This window comes from Xiphias gladius, chromosome 6, assembly GCF_016859285.1.
Source record: "Xiphias gladius isolate SHS-SW01 ecotype Sanya breed wild chromosome 6, ASM1685928v1, whole genome shotgun sequence".
Classification (NCBI taxonomy): Eukaryota; Metazoa; Chordata; class Actinopteri; order Istiophoriformes; family Xiphiidae; genus Xiphias; species Xiphias gladius.
The window spans coordinates 10,932,122-10,957,601 of record NC_053405.1 but is presented as its reverse complement, the minus strand read 5'-3'; the positions used below and the strand labels follow the sequence as shown (position 1 = coordinate 10,957,601).

The following is a 25,480-nucleotide window of genomic DNA, read 5'->3' as shown; positions in this document are numbered from 1 at the left end:
CAGTGTCTTTCACATTATTTTATTCTCCTATGCATCTGTCTGCCATGTATGCATTCGATAACACTAAGTTTCACCAATTTAATAGTCAGAGTAAGAAATCAGCATGTGCTCCATGAGACAATTTCTTAAATCTTGCCAAATTTACAATTAATTCCATTTTACAAATGAATTGACGCTATTACAGTTTTTCCATCTTGATTTTTCCTCTGTCATTTTCTAAGGGTTTTTCCTCTTCATTTCAGTCATCTAATTTTCTATCAAGGTTGAAAAATCTGAGTTAATTTTATTGTTTTTCAAATGTAACGTTTAGCAGGCTGTGCCCGAATGTGCAACTTGTTACAGAGACATAAACACTTAAGCTACAGCACTGAAATCAAATAAAATCAAATTAACTATATGATACAAAGGGGTAAATTAATTTGGTCAGAGGTGTATACGCACAAAAAAGTCAACAGTACAGAAAATATCTAAAATAAAGTAATACAGTCCATAAAGCGACAGTACAAGGACTGTACTCTGATTTACCTGTCACCAAAATGTTTCTTTTTCATTCTAAAACTAAGGTTGACCTGTAGAGGGGCATGCTGCTCAAATTTGTGGTGAAATTTATTGTTCAAAAACAACAGTTTGGACAACACAATCTCACCACAAGGTCCAGTTAGTAGCTGTTCTGGAGCTTTTGACTGCATTACACAGTCTTCCTTAAGGACAAGACGTCTTAAAAAGCTCAAAAAATGGAAATTTGAACATCTCATTTCAGCGAAAACCTGCCAATCGTGATTGTGTGATAAATGTGAGAGCTCCAGAACAGCTACCGTTTCCACAGTCAAGAATAAACTTTCAGTCTCAGTTTTTATTTTTTTCCGCTAAAACCGGCCAGTGAGCTTGAGATGCCTGTTGTAGACTAAATGATTCATCAAAAAAAGAAATCGCTAGATTAACTGCTAATCCTCCGCTCCATGCCTGTGGTGCTGTGTAGCCACGGCCTGGTGGGATTTAGGCTATACTCTTAAATCCATGGAAAGACAGCTCAACATCTCTTCACATTCATCAGCGCCCTCCTCTGAACTGGAAGCTGCCCAGTGAAACCAATCTGCTGCCGTCAGCCTCTGAGCAGCCCCATTCAGAGCCTTGCTCAAGAGCTCCAACCATGTTGGTTGTCGGAGTGCTATGCACTGTGTTCATACACTGCTTTGGTGGAAAAACACGTGAGATAAAGAAACATAACTGCAGTCTAATAATTCAAGTTGAACTTAATTCAAACAAAAATAATAAGCTAAGATGATAGAATATTTGAGTTAATTCTTGAGTTTGGAAATAATAGCTTGACAAACTCTTCTTAACTCAAGGTCCACTTACGATCTTTGCGCGGAGCTTTTACACACATGTCATGGTATTGATTGGAACATTTTGTAGATTCTTGACTGAAGAAAAAAATTGTGATTTTTTTCGGAATACAGAAAAAGTTCAAGATCACCCTTGCATTACTGGACATGTGATCAAATGCAGTCATGCAAACTGATGGTGAGAACACACCTTAATAGCACAACAAAATACAGATTTTTACATCGAGGGTTTATAAATCTTACTCGGGCAGTACTATCCGGCGTGAGAAGTGTATTTGAAACTGATAATTGATTATAATTAAATAAATGTGTTTGTTATGACAACACATGTCTGAATGCAGCTCAACTAGTACAGCAAGGCTCCAGTTTGATTATCTGGGTCAAACTCAAGTCCTCACATCGAAAGTCAAAAGTCAGTAAAATCAGTTCTTATAAAGACTACCGTGAGTAGCCGGATTCAATCCACCCTGCTCCAAATATGCTTCCCAAAGTTGGGACCATGTTCGCGAGGAAGATTTCTCACAGATTACCCTGCGAGGGAATAAATGATCACAGCACATTTAGATGGAATATCCTCAGGATTGCACCACAGAATCTTAACTTAAGGCTACCCTGTAATGCTTTTCCAAAAGTTGCTTAGTATCTTTGGGCACTATGCGTTAAAAGGGCTATACAGCCGCCTATACATCAATGTAAAACTACTCAAATTAAAGGTGAGACGCTGTGGCGCTTTAATGCAGTATCCATTGTTTTATTTTAAATTGAATGTGCTGAAGCACAGAGCCCGGAGAGCATTAAAATGTCCAGCTGTCCAAATAGTTACGGTATGGATTGTAGTTATATATTTACATAACTTATTATTACAAAAAAACTGACAAATCGTTGCTGTTTTAGCATTTTAATTAAATTCAACATTTATTTTGCAAACATCGCTGTGATACAATAAAGGGACTGGGTAATTTCTCAAACATATCTGTAGTAAAACCATGGAACTGTTAACATTTTGAGAATTAGCTGATCTGATAGCCATCCTTCACCGCACCTATCTCTAAGATGGGTCTTTGATCAGCTTCGGTTTGGAGGCCGATCGCTTGACTGATGGGGTTGAAAAAAAACATAAGAATCTAAAGGGGGTTTTGGCTGAGCAACCTAACGAGTATCACTGTACCAAAATCAATCGAATGGATTAATGTCAGCTACAACTATAAAATGTTTTAAGGGTGCTTTATTTTCCTAATTGTCAGCCCACATAAAGGATACATTCATTTCCAAAATGTCCAGTTTACACCATTGTAAGGGCATCTTAAGGGCTGAAGTGCCTCTTCTTCTTCTTTTACTGGAAGGGAGCTTCACAATGCTTTTCTCCCATGTAGTGCACCCTATAAGACACTTAACTGTGTGGGAGTTTTTTTGTTGTTTTTTTTTGTTTTTTTTTCATTGAAAGGGCACCAAATTCTGCACTTCACTTTGTTAGACTCAGGGGAACCTGAAATTGCCCCCCCCCCCCCTTTTTTTTTTAATACTAGGAGTGCACCCATACAGAGCCTCCAGCTCAGCCCATTACAACAGCAAGAACTGGGCTCATTTTCTCCATTTAAAGGGCGCTTTATCATGGCTTCCCACATGTGGATGTACTTTACAGGGCACTATCACATTTTCTTCCAATGAAAGGGCGCGAATGCGGGCGCTGCATTGCACGTAGTCACATACAGAGACGCTCTTCAGGGCTCTTCATCTTGATTTACCCATAACCCAGACAGCCACTATGGTCTTCTCCTCCGTGCGGGCATTTTTGCCCTGTGGTGGGGGTACCCTCGGAGGGCACTTTCGCTGCGTGCTTCTGTCCGCCGATAACAGTTGGCGCGACCGGCTATCAACACTCAACACAGTAAACTGTGCTCAAGGTTAAGTGTCCCACATTAATGTCCCAGGAAAATGCCCTTAAAGAGGATTTTCACTGTTACAATTAAACATTTTTAGGGCAGGGAAATGGGGCAGACATGATTAGCTTAGGGCATTTTTAGGGCATGATTAGCTTTAAGGGCATTTTCATTAGCTTACCACCATGTATAAGTCAAAGCTCTCAACCCCCCCCCCAACATTGTGACCATTAAAGTGTAATATTAAAGCGTGACGCTTTGACGTTCTTTGCTTTGGATAAACCGGTTTGCCAACGTCACTGCAGCGCCCTCGGCGGCTCGAGCTCAAACAGCCACAGGAAGCAGTTTGATGTAACCAGAGCACTAAAGATGGCGGCGTTGGTCGGTAAGTGATGTTTTGACTAAAAGGACGAGCTTTAAATAAACATTACTGTGTTTTCAGACTTATGCTCTTCGGAGTGTTTGAACATTATACGTATAGAAGTGCATCGCCCAGTGTTTTGACTGTGTCTGCGGTGGGATTTTGGAACTTTTAGTGAATGCGCACTCTGACCTTGCTCTGTCTGCGTTAGCATGGCGGCTAACCAGGTTATCTAACATGAACTCCAACTGTGATGTTAGCAAGAACATTACTTAACAAATATAACGACACATACTATCTTTTAAATATTCAGATTCTCCGTCACTTATTTTTTGTTCTATCTACGTTGGCGGTGGACTACCATACCAGATGTGTTGTTAGCTCCAGTGCGTGTCATCAGCTATACATAGATCGTCAAACCAAACTCCTTATTAAATCTGCGCCAGTTTTGAGTTATCACTTGTATTTGTAAACGTTATGGCCCCTTAAAGTTTCAGTTAAGGGCTTTAAGAAATCACCAGGTGCTATCTACAATTCGGCATGCAAGTTTTTCGTGCGACATAATTCGATTATAAATATCTAGATTACACTGAGAACATCAGATTTGGGCTTATTTGCCAAAATAGCTGATTGATTCAGACATGGTATCAGTTTACATTGTAGCTGTTGGGGTTTTTTGCTCTAAGTTGGGCTACATAAAATATCGAGGCTCTGCAGTAGTGTTTGGTATCAGGTAGTCTCACTGGGAATCGAAGTTTGTGTCCATCAGAAAGTTGACTGTATTGTTTTGTAGCAAAGTAACAATTAATTTCACCCCTGAATCCATTGTATAAACAAGATCACCGCTGGGACAATACAGCAGTTAAAAGATCTGAAATGCACCCAGTATGTCACTGTTACTGTTATGTTTTTTCTTCAGTTTGTTCATTGTTTTTATTTTGCAGCACCTCGCCTGGCCCTGTTTGGCTCTTTTTCAACACGGTAAGAACCTTCTAATCCTGTTCCTTGTTTCGAAATTTAATTTAATCCAGCTCTGCCCTACTGGTCCTGCAGCTGCTACAGTGTCATGACTCTTTACAGGGGTTGGGTTTGCTTTTCATACTTAAATTAATTCTGTTTAAATTAAGCCTTTTAAAAAGCATAACTAAATAAATTCACACTTAGTGGGCAGAAAAAATGAAGGGTGGAATATTCGCCCAAAATATGAAATTCTGTATTTATTTATCAAATTACAGTCTGCCATGTAACATTAGTAAGATCATATGATTCTTTCCACATCTGACACATACATTGTCATGTCTCCAACCCACCCGATATTTGTTTTGTTCACTTTTGTAAGTTTAACAGTCACTTTTTTTTTTATGTCAGACAATGTCCAATTGAAGAAAATTGCAAGATAGAACAATCCTCCCTCAAAAGCAAATGCTGAAAAATTTGCTGTCAGTTTTTTTTCGGCAGCAGGAGTGCTCAGCTTGCCTTCTGTTCAGACAAACGTAAAGTAAAACGTAAAAAGTAAAGTTAATCCTTTAAAGCATCATGAGGTTTAGGAGGCTCAGACAAAATCTGCATCCTCCACAATGAAATCTTTCCATCTGTCCATCACATAATGTATTGCAATGTTGCCCTCTTGTGGAACTGAGAGTCTTTTGGTGCTTTACATTCTTTCACTGACTGTTTTAAAAATGAATATGCTATGATATAGATTTCAGTTTTTCTGCCTTCATCTTTTTTGTTATTACTGTTTGTTTCTCCCTCTGACCTGCTCTCCATCCAACAGGCCTATTTCAGTTTTTGCTGTTCAACAGAAGAATCTGCACAGCAGTGCTAAAAGCGAGAATACCCGCACGAGGTAGGTTTACTGAAAATACCCTGGTTGTAAATATCAGAATGAAGAACAGACACCCTGTAAACACGATGCACATAGTAAAGCTCCTTTCCCTCCCTCTGTTGCAGTGTGGTTCCAGTCAGAGAGAAGAGCACAGCAGTGGCAGCAGCCAAGCCAGCATCCGTAGCCAGCAGCAAGGGGGAGTATGTTATCACCAAGCTGGACGACCTGGTTAACTGGGCACGCAGGGTGAGTTGATGAGTGGCTGTGAGCTGTATTAACATCCAGCATGTGTGGAACAGATCAGTGTATGTCTGCATCCTCATTTTTCCATTGTCTAGAAATGTACGATGTGACTCTAGCATGCTGTGTGCGACAGTTTGGTGGCGGCCTAAAATGTCACATGGTTGGTGGTTTTACCTTTTACAAATGGATATCTCTGTCTTTCACTTAAATTGCCACTGTTTCATCTTTTAGCCACGTGAAGGTTCATCTTTTTGAGTTTGTAAAGTATCTGAACCTTGTAACTGCTCAGTTGCCTTGATTTTACGCGCTGTCCACCAGAAACTGTAGAAAAAATTTCTTAGATTAATTGTTTGCGGGTGTAGTTTGATTATTATTTAATCCAGCAATTAAGGCAGTAATAGTAAAGGCAGCTACACATGTGAATCATATCAGCTTAAACATCAGTAAACAGTCGGTTAGTCATCATTAAGATCTGACATTCACAGGTTTTACGTTTTCAAGGCAGCAAACAGCAAACTGAGAGGCAGAAACAGGCCAGGAATTGTTGCCTGAATGAGCATTAGTCATATTCACAGCACAACTATGTCACACGGAAACAAGGAAAATCTCAAATCTCTCATCAATACTCATTGCTTGGCATTTATGAGGTATTTCCTTAAGAGACTTAGTCAAACCATCATACTATTTACCGCTGTGCTGTTGTATCTTCAGGTGTTAACCATGTTAATGTTGACCATGATCTGTATTCCAGTGAAAAAAAAAAAATCTAAAAAGAAATTATTTCACAGGAAGAACGATGTAAATATATATTAACATATATATTAACATTGCCGCTTAAAGCTGATATTTCGTTGCATCTCTAGTGTACATGTGCTTCCTGCTGATCTTGAGCTGGTTGAACAATGACTTGAAGAAAGTAATGTATGTGGTTTTTTTGCACAGCACCATAACCAACTGTGTCTCTGTGTCTACTCCGTCTGTGTTTTGTTGTCTAATCGCTGCTGTGCTTCCCCCTTAGAGCTCTCTATGGCCTATGACCTTTGGACTGGCGTGTTGCGCGGTGGAGATGATGCACATGGCGGCGCCCCGTTACGACATGGACCGTTTCGGAGTCGTGTTCAGAGCAAGTCCCCGACAGTCAGATGTCATGATCGTGGCAGGAACCCTGACCAATAAGATGGCTCCGGCTCTGCGAAAGGTGAGAGGAGGGGAACGAGTGGGATGTAACAGCAGCAATGGTAGCTGCTCCAAAAAACACCCCGACTGCTGCATCGAGTTTGATTTAGGTCTGTTGAAATGGAGGAAAAACTTTCTGCACTGCTCATAGACCTTTCTGTCTGGGAGCACTGAACAGTATAGCTGTGTAAATGCTGGTTGGATTATGACCAGCCTGTCAGTGTATTGGTAGACTGGCATGAAGCCTTTCCTCCAGCTGAAAGGACAGATTAGTTCTTAGTCAGACATTATATAACAGAGACTGAACTCCTCCTTCCCTCCAACAGGTGTATGACCAGATGCCTGAGCCCAGATACGTCATTTCCATGGGAAGGTAAGTTATGTCCTGAAGAGATTTATATTATTGGCATTGCCCTCCTCCTCATCCTTAGCTGTCAGTCATCTTGGTGATCTATAGGCTCTCCTGCATCCATAAAGTCTCCACAGCTGGTCTGATTCTACCATTAACTGTGTTTTTGTTACACTGAAATACTAGACTTTACACTTGCTGAAAGTTTCACCCAGTATATGTTGAGTCCTTGTGTCTTTTTTATTGTGGTCATGGTTTGCTTTAAGTCAACTTTTTACCTTTAATACCTGTTTAATTCCTACTATATGGATTTAGGGTTAGGGTCTAAAACTTTACAGTAAGTGTATTAATAACTATAAGTGTCCCCGTGAATTTTCCTCTTCCAGCTGTGCTAATGGAGGCGGCTACTATCACTACTCCTACGCTGTCGTCAGAGGCTGCGACCGAATCGTACCAGTGGACATTTATGTTCCAGGTAAACTTAACTGCACAATATGGAAATGATCAAAAAAAAATGACCTAAACTGTCCATTTAAATCAGGACTTCTCAAACATACGTTCTATGGCCAAAAGTATGTGGACAGCCCTGTGAATCTCGGCTCTTTATAGTTCCAATTTACGGAAACCTTATTGCAACAGTATCCACTGATATTTTCCAACTTCGTGGACACAGTTTGGGGAAGACCTTTTCCTGTTTCAAGATAGCAGTACTCTCAATGCTCAATACTATGTGCACAAAGTGAGGTCCCCGTCTGGTGTGGAGGAACGTGACTGGCCTACACACAGACCCCGTACCACAACCCCATCCAACAACTTTGGGTTGAAATAAAATGCTTAGGTGTCAGGCATTATCGCCCAACATCACTAACGTTCATGTGGCAGAGTCGGAGTAAATCTCTGCAGCCAGGCTTCAAATTCTTGGGGAAGGCTCTCACAGAGGAGAGGAGGCTGTTATAAGAGTAAAGCCTGTTATATTTGAAAAGAAAGATTTAGTTATCACATTTAGGTGTATTGTTTAGGTTTCCCCATACTTTTGGCCACATAGGTCCTGTCCTAACTTTTTTAAGTCAACCGTTTCATTACAGCTATAACCCTGTGCTTGTGGTAGCCATAGCTCTGGTCCACAATAAAGGCTCATATTTAGGAAAAGAAGTATTTGTACATGTGACAGTAGAAACAGTATTTGTAGTAACAGTCGTAAGTTATAACGGTCAGTAGTAGATGCACTACTTATTTATTGTATTATTAATATAATATTATTAATAGCTGTAATGTAGCAGTAGTAGATTTAATAGCAGCGTTACCCCAGATACTTGCATTATTAATTAATACTTGTAATATTAGTAGTGTTGCTAGTACCTTTTGTAGTAAATAGTGGAAGTACTTCATGACTGGATAATGTTGTCGTCCTCCTGTCAATATTACTGCGAATACAGTGAATAGTTCAGTCCAGTCATTATTTGGCAGTGTCTTGTAAACTGATAATAACAATGTGTGATATAATGTGAGAAGCCTAATATATAAATAGATGGAATATACAGTTTAGACTGAACTTGTGTGCCACCAAGCCTCTGTAGATGAAATTCTCTTCCAAACAGTAAATAAGAGTTCTGTTTGTTTTTTCTCATCTCTCCTCAGGTTGTCCCCCCACTGCAGAGGCTCTCCTCTACGGGACTTTACAGCTGCAGAAGAAAATCAAACGTGAAAAGAAGATGAGGATCTGGTATCGGAAGTGAATGTGTAATATGTATGAGTGTATCTGGTATGTAAATGGTGTATTTCTGGTTTCATTTGGAGCAACGCTCCTCCTCCATGCAGAGTTGCAGGGAATTAACTTCAATAAAACCGTTGTTGTAATTTACAGACAAGTTCAGTGGCGCTTATTTTCAACAAAACACAGCAGCAGTTTCTCTGCTTTGTTAGATCAGTATTAATATCTGGAGACTGTTTCTGTAAAAGGAAAAACATACTATATGTAAACTTGTTACACACAAGGTTTGTGTCAGAATTTAAACCAAATTTAAACTGAATTCATCTTTCTTCGAGTAGCCATGTGCATTTTCTTTCTAATTTTTAACATCAAACTCAATCAAACATAAGACTTGAGTGGCATACTACAATATCTTACATATTATTTTCAATAAAATGGGCTTACATGAAAATGCGTTACTGTTATAAATGTTGTGACCAAAGAGTCAGGTTTGAGCCACTAGGTGGCTCCTGTGATCACCGACTCTGACCTTCACTGAACTGCGTCCACACTCGGCAATGATTAGAAGTAAAATGCATTTTTTTGAGGTGATTATGTTGGAGTGCCATGCAAACCAATAAAATGCAGAGTTTCCGGTTAGAGGTGAAGTTCTGTGGACAAAGCTGTGTGAAAATTACTTTGTGATTCTGTTCAAAATCAGCTGCAGTATAAAAGTATAAACCAGCTATTATAGTTATGTATGCAGAGTTGCTTTTATGCATCTTTAGTGCAAATCCACAGAATCAAATGGTTCAACACACTGTGACACCGAGGGTTTCGTGTGTGAGGCACTTAACTCTTACTTTCCTGTTTGTGTTAAGTTGCTCTGGATAACGGTGTGTTGTTGTGCTGTGATGGTTGTGCAGGTTGAAAAAGATTAATATGAAACAGTCATGTTGACCATTTCCATATACTTGTTATATATCGATTTATGTGTTACGTTTTAATACTGAATCTCTGTAGTGTATACCCAGTTACTGGGATTCTCTCACACATTAAAGCACATTAAAGAGGCAGTGGGAAGCCTGTTTTCCCAAACGCACTTAAGAACTTTATTTACCAGATTTTAAGGCCTTTCAGACTCACTGAGATGAAACCAACCATAGCCCATATATCCAACCAATAGAGAAATTTCAAGGCTGATATTAATTTTTCTAAGTTTTTTTTTATTTTTCTAAGTTTATTTTTGGTAAGGATCCCTACAATATGGTTCTAAGAGAATTGTGACGATATGAGTTGAGTAAGATATGGTCTGACAAACCATGTCAAGGGGGACACTTCTAAAGTACTTTAAACATATCTTTAACATTTCTGTACTGTAATTTGTTAGTTGTTCTGTGAGATATTTGACAGAACCAATATATCTGTGACAAGCTATAATCACACAGTAATATCAGCTATGCCAATGTAATGGTTGGGGTGTAATACACACGGGACATGAATACATGCCATTATTTAAATGTCAAGCAGCCAGAAAAACTGAAAGAGGCCGAACTGCCACAAATCAGTCAAATATCTGCAGCGAAGGAGGGAAACGCCACCGCCTTAATCTCGCAGATAGAACAGAACATATCCCAATGCTGGTGCCAGTTTGTCAGTATGTCCCAGAAGACCATATACCACAAAAATAATGCAATATCTATAATTTGCCCCACTCCTACAGGTGACAAGCCACAGTGGAATTCTTTCATAGATGTTGGTGGTATCGGCAGCTATTTTCATTTAGTCCGCTGATTTTTTGTTTTGTTTTTTGTTTTTTTTGGACTTATTGATTAGTTGGTTTGTCCAAAAAAATGTTAGTTCAATTATAATCTCCCAAAGCCCAATGAGGCATCTTGACATCTCTTGTTTCATCTGACAAACAGTCCAAACCCCAAAGATACTAAGTTCACAACCAAAGGTGACAAAGAAAAACAGCAAATTTTCACAATTGAGAGGCTGAAACCAGACGTTTAGTTTTTTTCCTTGAAAAATGACTAATTGTCACAATTCTAGTGTCAATTTCTTGCCTCGTCTGTTTTTGCCTCTTCATGTCTCCCTGTGTAAGAGCATTGTCCAACTTCCTAAAATATAACAGTCATGTGCTCCCGATTCCAATCTGAGCGCTGCCAGATGCTGTAGTTTCCCAGCTGACTGCAGCTGAGTGTTGCATCATCCATCCACCTAATGATTAATAAGCCCTCGCCAGGTGGTAACATATTCTCACGTGTTCGGATAACATGCACTGTTATCTACCAACACAAATGACGACATGCTATATACTCAGCTCTGTGTCCATCTGACTATACTGTTAAACTGCTAACATCTTGTTTTAAATGAAGGCTTTTCAGTATGCAGAAAGCTGGATGTTAAACACTTGTTAAAGGTGTCTGAAATTAATGCATTATGCAATTACAATATATATGAAAACTGCATGATAAGTTTGGAAAACCACGCTCCTCCTACATGTGCCATTGAGCAACTCTGAACTGATTAGTCATTTTGTAGTCAAATTTCCACTGGAATAACGTGAGTCTGCAGAGTTTAACAGTGAAATTAGAGAGGATGTTTGGATCTTAGACTATATTTTCCGTAGTTCATGACAAAGCATGCATTTAAACATGGAGTAATACTGCTTGGTCTCAAAAAGGGACAGAGCAGCCACGTGACCATACTGAACACCAAAAATTCAGCTCAAATTAAATTGCAGTCCAGATATAGGCAGATAATTCTAAAACTGAAACCACATTGGAGAAGAAACGGATGTCAAAATAAATTTATAATAAATACAAGTACCCTGCAAACTGAGTTGGGATGGGCTCGGGTTTATTGAAAGATGGCAGATGATGAAATACACAGAGTGAAGTCAGGAGGGTCAGGTGAGAAGGCACATTAGAGTAAAAAAAAAAAAAAAAAGGTTACAGCAGTTTCTTCAGACTTTACTCTTTGAGGATGGTGGGAGTGATCATCTTATTGAAGGAATAGTATTTGCATTCAGTGGGTGGTCCAATGTCCATGGTGGTGGTGCTAATCTTCTCCTTCTTGAAGCCAGCTTGGAGCAGATGAGGCACCTGGGTCTCCTGAAAATCATTAACAGACAGAGGTGGTCCGTGTGAGGTGGCTCACAGCTTTATGGGCCCCTTCGGCCCGATCCTGTTTATATTTTACCTTGAAATTATCACAGTATGTAATACAAGTTGCACTCAACATGTAACACGTAACATGTAACTCCATTTTTCAGGGTTAGCAAGTCTTTAAACAGAACAGACAACCTAAACTCACTTTCCTAAATTAAAACATGCACATTATCCCCTGAACATAATCTTGATCTCATAATGTTAGTTTTCTGGATTTTGTGTGAATGTCAACTCCTAAGGAAAATTGTGGTTGCAATAACTTTAACGTTGACAGCTGTGTGTCAGTTCTACACAACAGATGGATTTTAAGCAGATTGTACGTATTTACTGCCTTCACAGTGATAACGAAGTGAAAAAATTACTCAAGTCAGAATTCGTACTAAAGAACATTAGATTTTTGATGGAAACTATTTTGTGTTTCAAAAAAGAAATGTTGGAGCTAGTCACAGCTGCAAAACATTAAAATAAACAGTAAATAGTGGTGAAACAGCTCAAGAAAGTTCTTAAAAAAAGAAAAAAGTATTTTTTACATTCTTGAGAAAAAATAAAGTCTTCTCCTGTCAAGTTTAATTGGCAGTGTCATTGTAAAGTCGCACTATCGTGTCCTTTCCTGCTAGTATAAAGAAGTAAAACATGTTGTTTTCTCGTGAAGCGCCTACTGTAATGATCAGTATATATCACACGCTGTATGCAATGAATGTATCAGGTTAGACTTCTTGTCCTTGACAAGATAACAAAGGTGACCAACCTCAAACATCTTCTCTATGTTGTCGTATTTGGTCTTGAGCAGCTCGCCCCAGGAGGTCAGGTTGCAGTAGGTGAGGACACCGCCGGGTTTCAGCAGCCTGTGAGCGTGACCCTGCAGAAAAACACACACACACACACACACGCACCAACAAATCAATCACTCCTTCAACCCTGTCGGGATATGACTTAAGGAAGACAAACTGGTCTGGGGTGTGTACCAAATGAAACATGATGTTATTTTATCACTTTTATATGTGTCTGCGCTTTGGGAGCTGCCCAAACCACATTGGCATCAGTTTTTAGAGACTGATGCCAATATTGCTACACCAAAGTCATTGCCATTGTCTATTGATACATGTTTTCTGTATTGATAAATGTCATGTTTTGTACCATTATTCACTACGTTTAATCCACTTTTCATCCAAACAATTCCAAGTGTAACTCACCGGGGTGTTGGATGTGGATTTTAACTCCCTACCTTGATGAAGTCAAACTGGTGAGTGTGCCACGTCTCCTCTGACAGAGGGTATGTGTCATACAGGATACCTGAGAGAGGAGGGACACAGTGTTAGCAGTGGACATACAACGAGGTAAATCAGTCATTTTTCCACGGAAGTTTTTTATTGCTACTTTGTCTTTTTAACCTTCGAGCAGTGAAATGTGAAAATGCCTTGAGGCTGCATCCATCTTCCCCTCAAACTTGGGAATATGGAGGATGCATCTTCTCACCCTTTTGTGGACTGAAGGGCCAAGTCAGGGTGTAGAGATGTAAACTTCGACTGACGTACCAGTTTGACAGTGTTGTGGTGTTTAAAAAAGGCTGTGTAAACAGATTTGTTTGATTTGGACCTACTGCTTTTGATTTTTCGCAAAACTTCAGACCCAGGATGGGGCATCGAGCAAAACACTTCCCCTCATTTTGTTTGGATTTCTTACCATCAAAGTGGTTGTCTGGCAGGGTGGCAACAACGTTTTCCCAGAGACCCTTCAGAGGGACAATCTGCAGTGACATAAACACAAATTTCACTAATCAGCATTATTGCATTCAAGGACTGGAACAGTATACACAGGAGCTGCGAACAGTTACACTGGATCCCAAGCAACATATCTGTGATAAACCGACACAGGTAGATAATACCGGTCCGCTGATATATCAGTCAGAGCCTGCTGACCTTATGGGGCTGCGACTTTGCCCAGTTCTCCAGTTTGGCGAAGACACCGTCGTTACACTCGATGATCCAGTGCTCCTCGATGGGGAAAGACTCAAGTTTGGTGGCGGCGATGGCCATGCCGAAACCGATCTCCAGAACCCGACCGCCTACCAGACAAATCGGAACAGAGACAAAAACACACCAAACATAAAATGTAAATCTGCTAAAGCTTTCCTTTGTTTCAATGCGGGAATCTCTCTCTCTCTCGTTCTCTAAATGTCCTCTGACAGCTTGGTTACTGTGATACTGTGTCTGTGTGTGAGAGTGTTTATGTGAGAAACTGTTAGGCAGTTAGGAGTTCGTTGTATTTCCCCTCTTTTGTACCAAATTTGTGCAACTGTTGAACGTCTGTGAAACACACCTGGGACATTTTCTTTTTGTCCACCAAAAGTTCCGTTTCTGGCATCCTGGCACCGTCAATGCAATGCCATGCACAAACCTGTCTCTCTACAGTGTTAACTAACTCATAAAATACCAAAACACCCCCAAAGCAAAAGAAAACCCAAAGGCAACATTGTTTGGTTCCACCAAAGTCATTTGGGTTCCCAGTGCTACAATCCCACCTCCATTGGAACAATTGGTTTTTGGCCTCATTAACATAGTAACAGCATTATTTTTGAGGCATTATTGACTGGTTGTATTGCTGCTCACACTCTTTCTCTTGACAGGCTTTACTCTCTGATAATGTTACAGTGAGTTTTACTGTTTGGGTTATGTTTTCTCCGCACCGCTGGGTGTGAAGGGCCAGACAGTTGGTTGTAACATGTGGTTTAACAGAAAGGCCCAAGATTTTCATTTCCTTTCAGAGAAACATATATATAGATGAGGAGTAAAGGTTATTTGTTGTTGCTGGACCCCTTCATAATGATTTACTGGGCCTATAATAGCTGTCTAAACAGCACACTTTAATATTCACATTTTAAATTTGTTCATTTGGGTTTCGACTCAGGAAAACTGGTGCAAATCAGGCAAAATATCCGCAGAAACACTCGGAAATGTGAAATGTGTGTTTCCCATTTCACATGCGAAAATTAAGTTCACATCCTCCCCGTGCAAAGTAACTTTTTCACGTTACGACAGGCAAAAACACAAAAAAGTGAAAAAATGAACTTGTCAAATAAAATTTTAATATTTCAAGTAAACTGTCACATGAAGTAATTTTGCAAAATAATTTAACAAACAAAACCTGTTAAAATGTAAAAACTGATCTCTGTCTAAAAATGCTTTAAATTGTCTTATGTCAGTTCAAGCAATATCTGAAAACAAATTATACATTTTTAAACATGCATTTGTTAATAAATATAATGTGAATGTCCAGGATGTGTCTTGGATATACTTGCAGAAATTCTGTAGCTTAGTAAACAACATCAACGTAATGGAAAGAAAATACATTTTCAGTGTCAAAAAATGACACATGATTTAAAACATGGTTTTAAATGTAAATGCTGAATTACAAGTGAAATCTAGTGAATTTTGCAATGTGTTTTCAGACAGTTTTTGGTGCACATGCTTGCTCTCTTTCCACGTGGCTGCAAGGGTTTCTCTGTGTGTGTGTGTGTGTGTGTGTGTGTGTGTGTGTGTGGATCAGTCTATTTTCACACAAAGCTAGGAGCCCTTTCCCCCTGCAGACTCCTTGGCCAGTTCTCAGGGGTAGTGTAACAGCTGCTGTAGTACTCACCCAGCACTGAGCACCCCTCACAGTCTCACACGTGTCCTCAAGATCATTTACCAAAAATGAGGGGAAAAGCTAATATGTGTGCAAAGAAACATATTTTCACAAATGCGTATTAAAGATTGATTGTTTGATTTTTCAACTTCTATGAAACCCCATTAAATTGTCCTTCAAACTTATAAAGTAGGCCAACAATTCTCATAATTTTTAAAATTTGTGATTCATATTTATAATTTAATTCCCCTTGCACTCACTCCATATTCTATGGCAAAATGCACACTCGGCCAACAGTGGCATACAGCTTGCTGATTTCATGTTTAACTCAGGGAGAATATCTTTTATTTTGTTTGTATTGAAGTTATCCTACCTCACAGCAATATTTTAAATTATATATATATATATATATATATATATATATATATATATATATATATTCTGTTATTAATAATTTATAACAGTAAATGGCATTAGCTTGTTGTTGCACCTGTATATCCTGAAAAACATAGGTGCCCGTTGAGCTGTCACCCTCCCCGTGAGCCCACTAGCGGACACGGCCGTTTGAAATAACATCTTGTCCGATAATGGATGCAGCGTCCGCTTCGAGTTTCTAAAACTGCCACTTTTACCTTTTGAGGCTGCAACGGCCGCCAGGGAGTGCATGTACGGGGTCTCCCAGCGCTCCATCACGGGTTTGCCCATGATCTCCAGGTGGGTATCGGCTGCATTGTATCCGGCGCTAGCGTCGTGCCAGGAGGCCTTGCAGTCCTCTCCCTTTGAGAAAATGGGCTGAGCAGCGGTGGTCATTTTGTTCTGTTCTGTTCTGTTCTGTTCTGGAAGGGGGGGCAGTGGTCGTTGTTTGGTTCTGGGAAACGGTTTGGCAGACGGAAGAGGGCGAGAGGCAGGGAGGCGTCGGTTTATATCGGGATCAGAAGTGCTGACACCGCGCGAGTTTCACTACGGGTCAACAGCAAACAAACACACACACACACACACACACACACAGAGAGAGCGCCCCCGAGATCCTCCGTAGACAAGATGATTCACTCATTTGTAAATAACTTGCTCACTTTAGCATTTGGCATCTTTGAAGATCTGTGAAGGGGAAAATGCTTTGCATTGTTCTACAGTGCTCGGATGTATCCTCAATGATGCTAAGCGCTGGAACACCCTTGGTCGCTCGCCTTTGGTTTTATGTTGAAGAAAACATTTAAAAAAATGCCGTTAAATTCCATTTGGGTGACATTGCTTCATAACAGTGAGCACTGTTGTTTGTTCCTCTCAGTTTGTCGGTATATACATTAAACTAAACCACCTATATGCGCAACTCCCCAGAGATTAAAAAAATGCCGTCATGCAGTTGTAGTATATGTAGTATTTGTAGTATATTTCATTTTACATGTTCATCGTAATTAAGGAATGCTATGCAATGTGAATTTCTTGGGTGTTTTTGATAATGGCAAGGGGGCCTAATAGCTACATCAGGCCAAACTTTTAAAGCTGCTATACATTTTTTTAACCACTAGGGGGCATAAAGATAATCCAACAAACAAACCTAGAATGCTTTGTGGTAATTAAGAAGTATTAATTGACAGCATAAATTCATTATGGCAAATGTCTCAGCCAACAATTACCTAACTCCATGTAGAGTTGTGGTTCTGGCCTAACGATCGCGGTAGGTCCAACATTCACTTTCCTTTTAGCTTTGGTTTGGTCTTCTCAAACTCTTCAGGCAAATATCCAGCAGCTGTATGGCTGCGAAATGCTCCAGCACGTTCACCAGCTGACCTGCCATTTGGTGCCGAGCAGGTAGTGTACAGCTGGTTCATCGGAGATGAAGACATCTGCCTGTTGCAGCTGGAAACAAGGTTGATTAAAGTAGTGAGAAAGAAATCAAAACAGTACAGTTGTAGGCTGTAAAACCAAAACGATAAGCTGAAAGATGCACAAATGGCTAAATGGCCTCATTTTGTTGAAACGCATCTAAAGGTATTTTTGCATTAGCATTTATTTTTGTGGTACCCAGAGTTAGCAGCAGAGTGAGAGCTCAAGTTATTTTCCGCTCTCTGAGTGTTGCATGGACAGCTGAAGTCGACCATTGCACAGGATCTTGTACACACAAGTTGTGTGTTTCCTCCTGTTGCATAATATCATTTAAGCAGATCGATCAACTGGATATGGATCATAAAGAGAGCCTTTATTAGATTAGTAAAAACTCTGACATTCATGAAAAAAACTTCATAATTGTGTTACTATCCTGTTTTGTTTTTTTGATGGTTCACAAAGTTTAAACTTGTCTTGTAAATACACCTGTTTCAAGTCCACAGCTGTTTTTACTGCCACATTGTCTTCTGTGGGATTACAATATCATTCCTGCTGGGATATTATAGACCTAGTGACATTATGTAAAATTAGCATTAAGTGTGATAACGTCACTGCAAATTTACTACTAATTAGCACACACGCTGCAGACCTGTCTGCGTGTATTACAGGAGTGTAATGGTGATATCATGATATGAAATGCTATTGAGCAAGTTAACACTGAGACATTATAGATCATAAAGAAATACCAACAACAGCATTTAGAACTGAAACAATTACACTCTTTGGAAACTATTTTGATAATATTTTGATTGTTTAATTACTTTTTTTTTTTAAGGAAACAAAATGGCAAAACTTTACCAGTGTCAGCTTTCTCAAATGTAAATATTGTCTATTTGTCTTAATCATCTGTGATAGTAAACTTTATATATTTGGGTTTTGCACTGTTGGTCAAACAAAATAAGAATTTTTTGACGACCTGTGATGGGCATTTTGTCTTGCTATTTTCTGCCAATTTCTAAACTAAACAATCGAGCAAATAGAGTGATTAGACTATAGAATAATCTGTAGATTAATTTATAATGAAAATAATCATTAGTTGCAGGCCTTAGAGCACTGAATTTTAGGTTTGCATTCATTTCCTGAGTAAAACAATGACACTGTAATAAAGTAGTGTATCAACAGAAACGTTTATCAGTACAGTGAAATATTTTACTTAAAAATGATAAGCGACCTGAAAATGAGGCTCAAAACCGCCCTTGTAAACCTAGAATTTCTCTATTTTTCAGTGTCACATAGCCTTTTCCTGTGTGTTACATGACTCACAGCACAATGAGATAGTGTGACTGTCAAAAATGAATCAGATGATCTACTTCACGGGCCCTCTGCCCCGGTTAACCATCAACCACTTCACTCCCATTAGGTGAAGCTGAGTGGGACCAGCTCCTCAATGAGGGTCCTCATAAAATTGCAGGTTTTCATCCACCTACCACTCTTACACGAAGCTCTTAATTCACACTTATTTCCACAGAAACCCACATTCATGCAGCAACCACAGCCGCCTGATATAGGAAACAATAAACCATTACTGTTATTCTGCGGTTCTCAAGTGTTGTCATGTCACAGGTCCCAAAAAGCCCATATGAAACCATTTGATGAGTTTAAGTCCCAGGAAATGCCTCACTTTGGTAAATGTTGATATTGAATTGTAGAACCACTTGGGCACCTGAGAGTAAAACCTGGCTGGGATAATTTCCATTCATTTCAATTACACTAGTTTCAAGGATCTCAGTTATATCCATTGCATAATATGACTTACAAAATATTACACAGCTGCTAACCCTTCACACCCCTATAAAGACCCTCATGTCCTCTGAACAGAAACTGTTAACTGGTCCAAGGTCTGAACTAGAGTATAAAGGTGATCACGCACTTGTTGTTGTTCTTACTCCACTTTGGATTAACGTTTCTCAAATCCACATGACGGCTAAATACCTGCAAAATATTTAAGAACCATCTTAACACCCATGTTTTAATTGCTGTGCATATAATGTATGTTTTATGAATACACTCAGTTGGCAGTTTATTAGGCCCGCCTACCTAAAGCCAATGCAGTCCACTACAACAGTCCTGCAACCGTCAATGAAGGTTTCAATCCTCAGTTTGTGCTGAAACTGTTTTATAGAAGGGTTGGTTCAACTTTAACGTCATTTTGGAGGCTGCGGTTTGTGGTGCTCTTGAATTGTAATGCGTTATATGGACAGGTGTTTTTATTATTTTGTCCACCCCATTTATATCAGCGCGCGTAGGCTGAATAACAGACACGCCTCTCTGTACAATGCAGTACAGTTCAACAGCACCACAAATTACATCGTCCAAAAGGATCATACAGTTGTTTCAACACCTCTCTAAAACACTTGCAATAAAATCTGAACCTTCATATATATAACTTCACTATATAACTTGTAACTTTCATGCAGGAGGACTTATTGCAGGACTCTTGTATTAGACTGCATTAGTTTTAGCTACTGTAGAGCATCTTTAGGGGGGAGCAAACAAAATGCACTTTATCGTACTCCCTCTTGGTTATACTCTTAACCACTCTTTACTTTTCAAAAAAATGCTGTCAGTACACGACTAGCACAGGTTTCCTGCTTCGCTCTTTCACCATTTTTGCCACTGATATTTAACGCACTGCTGCCCTCAGCAGTTCTCCATCAATCTCAAACTAAAGGTGACATCCAGTTATCAGGGTCAAAGGGCAGAAGATGGACTGTCTTCCATAGGTCAGCCAGATAATCCCTCATTTCATTATCAGTCAGTGCAGAGGTCCCTTGTGTTTTTCAATTGACAGTCCAGCAGATTTCATCGAAAGATGTTACGTCACAAATGTGATTCTTTTTCCAGAATGTAATGTGACATACGGCCCCAAATGAGGGAGTTATCGCTTGAAAATAAATCCTTAAAGGGAACCGACTGGCACAAAGTTATAGAAAATTGTGGTGAACAGCTAGACTGTGAGTCTTTCATAGTGTAAAATCTTTGCCGTGCATAACAGTATGTCATGATTTTAGATATTGATTTATTCTGTTTTCTGCACTGTAATACTGTATGTTTACCTACTAAATGAGGTGTTATAGTCTAACATCCCTGGACACACTTAGCTGCAGAGTTAAATTATGGTAACCTTTTTGTCGTCGTATTGTTTATGAATTGAGTTTAACTCGGTCCCTCAGGCTTATGACATATTGTTCTGAGTTTAAAAAGACATTACACATTTATGTCACACTTGATATTCTGAATATATGTTCTCTCAATCGGAAAACCATGCACTTTAGCCCCCTGGTTACTACAAAGTTATGGTGGGATGATTTTCACTCTGATATCAGCGAATTCACCAAAGTCTGCAGATTAAGTTAAGAAAACCAAAATGATCTGATATACAACTGATAAAAATAGACAATATCAACTTTGATTTGTGTTTATAGTTGACTTTAAATTCTAAAATATACATGATCTGGGGTGTAGATGTTAACCATTACAGTAAAATCTCCAACGTATAGCAAGTAGATACATTCCAGTCTTCTGCTTCCTCTACTATGACAGGACGAGGACCACATCACATGTCAAGACCCCTGATACACAAATGCTTCTGTTAACTGCAATTATTTGCCTCATAATCAGAGGTGTTAAAGCATTTAAATAAGTCAGCTATGGTATTTTAGAGCCAAGCTGTCAGGGGTTTTACTGTCAAGAAAAATTCAAACAAGTCGTCTGTCACAGATGAGTATACTCAGTCATCTGTTCTTGCTTTTGTTCCTTTTTACTGTCAGGTAAACTCCACCCATATATGTTGCAAATGGGGTAAAACAAACACTCAGTATCATTTGCAAATCTTATTTAAATAACAGGAATGGCACAACTTCTCTTTACTGCCAAATGAGCAGTTGAAGAGATTATGGGATGTTATAATGTACTAAATCCTGCTGGAGTGACACAGGAATAAGCAGCAGTTTGAGTCTATTTAATAATTTTAGCTAGATTGGGATTGTATGTTGAACCATTTATGGGCTGTAACTATATGATTATTAAACATTGTATTACCATTGTAAGTTAGCATTTTAATATTGGACATACAATGTAGGAGAGATTACAGTGAGTTTGTTGTCTTGCTCACTCTAATCTGTTTATCTGTTTAATCTATCTAGTTTATTTCCAAATTGCACCGTTGCTAATATAAAGTAAGACGTATAAAACAGGCCTCATGAACTGACAACAGGTTGAGACAGCAATTTGTAGTATTTACATAGCAAAACATTTATTTATCAAATCGTTTATGTATTTATCTTTGTAATTTTTCAGTTCTCTGAGCATCAAAAATAAAATTCAGTTCATCGCCATTGTATGGACGTGGCGGCATAAATCATTAATCTCAGAGACAATATTTAGACAAAACCTGAACAAAGAAAACAAATTGTACCTTTAAATGGTGCTAGAGGTAAGTGAGAACAAGGTACGTTTTTCGGGGGAGGGACGAACTGACCATTTAAATCTCAGAGATTCATTCCAGCATGTATTATGGTAGAAATACCTCAGTCACAGAGTTACTACAGTAACCCTGTAGTTGATCTGTAGTTGATGTACAGTAGTGACCCATGTTCACTCTGTCACACCAAAGCAAAACAATGTCAGACCTGCAGCCAACTGCAGTAACAAACAGGCTAGTGGACACAGTTTGTGTAACACATACTGACCCATTAACATGGTGTATTTCCCCAGTGGATTTGGTACCATTGGCTCAGATTTGGAGGGAAATCTGCTGACCTGCTGTATTGCAGATGACAGGAGGAGGGCGCTGTTCTTTCACTGCCTTTTTTTTTTTTTTTTTTTTTTTTTGGCAATGGCAGTCTGTGGTATTATGACAACTGTCTCAGATGGATGATACATGATTGACTTTCATTACTCCCTAGCCTGTAGGTCAAATGCCTTTGGATCTGTATTAAACTGTTTCACTTATCCACATCAGATTTAAATTAAAAAAATGTGACTCGCTGATTAGAAAACCTTGGATCTGTGTCACGCGAGGAGAAATATGTTAACTGGCTCACAACCAGATGACAGTTGTAGGTCGATTAGTGGCTTTAAAGCCAAATTGAAAAGTCTGCTAAAAGGTACGAATTAAAACAATAAATTTATTTCCAAAATAAAGCTGAACATAATTTGATAGTCCTCAGTATTGATTGATGATGATAAGCCCACAGCCACTGTAACATAATCAGAGTTTAAAAACCACTCCAAAGCGGAGGGTAGTTAGCTGACAATCCAGGGGACACTTGGTAATTACACCAACTTGACATTGCCTTCACCTCCTCCTGCTCTATTTTGAGTCCTTATTAACAAAATAATAAGGACTCAAAATAGCCATTTCAGGTGTGCACCCATTTCAGATGTGCCAGTTTCCTCTGAGAAACCTGATCAGGCTGGTTTCCCCCACACACGTTGTAATTTGAAAAACCCTGTTATGATGGACTTGGGTCCCAGGGGAAAGTTTGTTATAAATCTTGACAATCTTGTATGACATCATTTTGTCCTCTAAAAAGGATATTAAAGAGATAAATAAGAACAAGAATATCTACCAGAGACAAACATTGCACTGAGTGAGGAGGTGAATTCATTCTGACTCATGATTCCCACTGGGAGCTCTGTGAAACCTTGGGGAATTCTACCAAAATTGATATCTGTGTAATTCTTTTTTTTAGTGTTAATTAGTTCTTCAATAGTTTCACGGAGTAAGCTACATAGTATTTGACTTTGCATATATCTTAAATCACACACTATAGATAGACAATGTGATGGTTTAGTTTTCACGATCAAATAGTACACAAAGCATTTTTATATTAACAGATATCGTATCTTCTCAAAGACCTTGTGAGTAAAGGAAGCCAACTTTAGTAGATTCTGTGCCATAATTGCTGATATATGAGCCTATGAGGAATGTCCTATTTCTGTGTACCAATAGAGGCTGAAATGAATGATTTTTCTCAGCTGGCAGAGCATTTTTTTTTCCACTAAATCTCACATGACTTGAATGCAGGTGTTGCTGACCCTTCAGGAAGTGTTGAGATGCTAATTCAATAAAACATCAATGATAGGAGGTTAATCTATTCAAAAACTGAAAAGTGTAGCAGAGGGCTGCTCTCTAAAGGGTTTTTCTAACACAGTATGAGTTTCCCTCTGTAGTAAAGCAGTTTACCCTGAAAATGAAAACCTTCCTCTTTATATGTATTTTTATACCCAAGACAATGGTTCAGTCCTTAAGTACATTTTTGTAACAGTAGGCTTGATGGTTTATTGGTGATAAAACTTTAATGATCCTTATGGAAATGGAAAAACTGCTTCATTGCAGAATACAATAATAATACATGTAAATAAAAAAATTAAGAGAATGTAAATAAAAAAGAGAAATTAATTATATAAGGGTATTTACAGCCACAAATGGCAATATATAATGTATTTACTATTGATGAAAGATGTATTTAAATTATTTATTAAAGTAAAAGTTACAAAACCACACAATAAAAATACTCAATTACAAGTAAAAGTTCTGCATTCAAAATCTTAAGTAAAAGTACAGAAGTACTGACAACAAAATGTACTTAAAATTTCAAAAGTAAAAATACTCATTACGCAGAGAAATGCCCCCTCTCAGTATCATTCAACTATTGGATCATTACTACTGATGCATTAAAATCTAAGCATTGTGTTGTAGTAGGGTAAAAGTGTGGCAAATTTCAACTGATTCATATACTTTTGGATAGTTTAATCTATAAAGGTGTATCATACTTTACAAACATGTGCTAAGCAAGCACTTCATTAGGAACACCTTACTAATACTGTGTAGGGCCTCCGTTTGCTCTTAAAACAGTATCAGTTCTTCATGCCGTGGATTCCACAAGATGATGGAAACGTTTCTTCGAGATTCTGGTCCATGTTAACAGGATAGCACCACATTATTTCTGAAGATTTGTCAGCTGCACATTCATGCTGCCAATCTCCCGTTCTACCACGTCCCAACGTTGTTCTACTGGATTCAGATCTGGTGACTGGGGAGGCCACTGAAGTACACTGAACTCATTGTCATTTTGATAAAAACCAGTTTGAGACGACTTTTGCTTGGTGAATGGTTCTTTTTCATACCCGAAGCTGCCATTAGAAGATGGTAAATTGTGGCCATAAAGGGATTCACACGGTCAGCAACAATACCCAGATAGGCTGCGGCATTTAAATGATGATTGATTGGTATTAAAGGGCCCAAAGTGGGACAAGAAAACATTCCTCACACCATTACACCACCACTGCCAGCCCAGGCTGTTGACACAAGGCAGGTTGGGTCCATGGATCCATGCTGTTGATGCCAAATTCTGACCCTACCATCTGCTGCCTCAGCAGAAATCCAGATTCATCAGACCAGGCTACATTTTTCCAGTATTCATCTGAACAGTTTTGGTGAGCCTGTGCCCACTGCAAACTCAGATTTCTGTTCTTGGCTGACAAGAGTGGAACCTGACATGGTCTTCTGCTGTTGTAGCCCATCCACCTCAAGGTTGGACGTGTTTTGCATTCTGAGAAGCTTTTCTGCTCACCACAGTCGTAAAAAGTGATTATCTGAGTTACTGCAGCGTTTCTGTCAGCTCCAACCAGTCTGGCCATTTTCCTCTGTCGTCTCTCATCAACAAGGCATTTCCGTCCGCAGAACTGCAGCTCAATGGATGTTTTTTGTTTTTGGCACCATTCTGAATAAACTCTAGAGACTGTTGTGTGTAGAAATCCCGGGAGATCAGCAGCTTCAGAAACACTCAAACCAGCCTGTCTGGCACCAACAATTATGCCACGGTCTGATGTTTGAATTGAAGAAAGAAAAGTTTGTTAGGTGTTGCCAGTGATGAAGAAATGTGACACTGAATTTGTGATTGGGAAGATGTG

The 25,480-nt window shown here is 39.1% G+C and overlaps 2 protein-coding genes across 2 annotated transcripts; one reads left to right on the top strand and one right to left on the bottom strand.

Moving 5' to 3' along the window:
• Window positions 1–3,513: 3,513 nt before the first annotated feature.
• ndufs7 (NADH:ubiquinone oxidoreductase core subunit S7) lies at window positions 3,514–9,051 on the top strand. Its single transcript, XM_040129649.1, has 8 exons — window positions 3,514–3,611; window positions 4,532–4,568; window positions 5,365–5,436; window positions 5,541–5,661; window positions 6,677–6,856; window positions 7,161–7,207; window positions 7,570–7,658; window positions 8,822–9,051. The coding sequence occupies exons 1-8, from the start codon at window positions 3,596–3,598 to the stop codon at window positions 8,917–8,919; spliced, it is 660 nt and encodes a 219-aa protein (XP_039985583.1). The 5' UTR covers window positions 3,514–3,595; the 3' UTR covers window positions 8,920–9,051.
• Window positions 9,052–11,714: 2,663 nt separating this feature from the next.
• On the bottom strand, window positions 11,715–16,650 carry gamt (guanidinoacetate N-methyltransferase). The gene is made up of 6 exons (XM_040127925.1): window positions 16,306–16,650; window positions 13,969–14,114; window positions 13,733–13,796; window positions 13,275–13,342; window positions 12,798–12,908; window positions 11,715–11,992 (listed from the first exon to the last, which is right to left on the bottom strand). The coding sequence occupies exons 1-6, from the start codon at window positions 16,481–16,483 to the stop codon at window positions 11,852–11,854; spliced, it is 708 nt and encodes a 235-aa protein (XP_039983859.1). The 5' UTR covers window positions 16,484–16,650; the 3' UTR covers window positions 11,715–11,851.
• Between the last annotated feature and the right edge of the window lie 8,830 nt (window positions 16,651–25,480).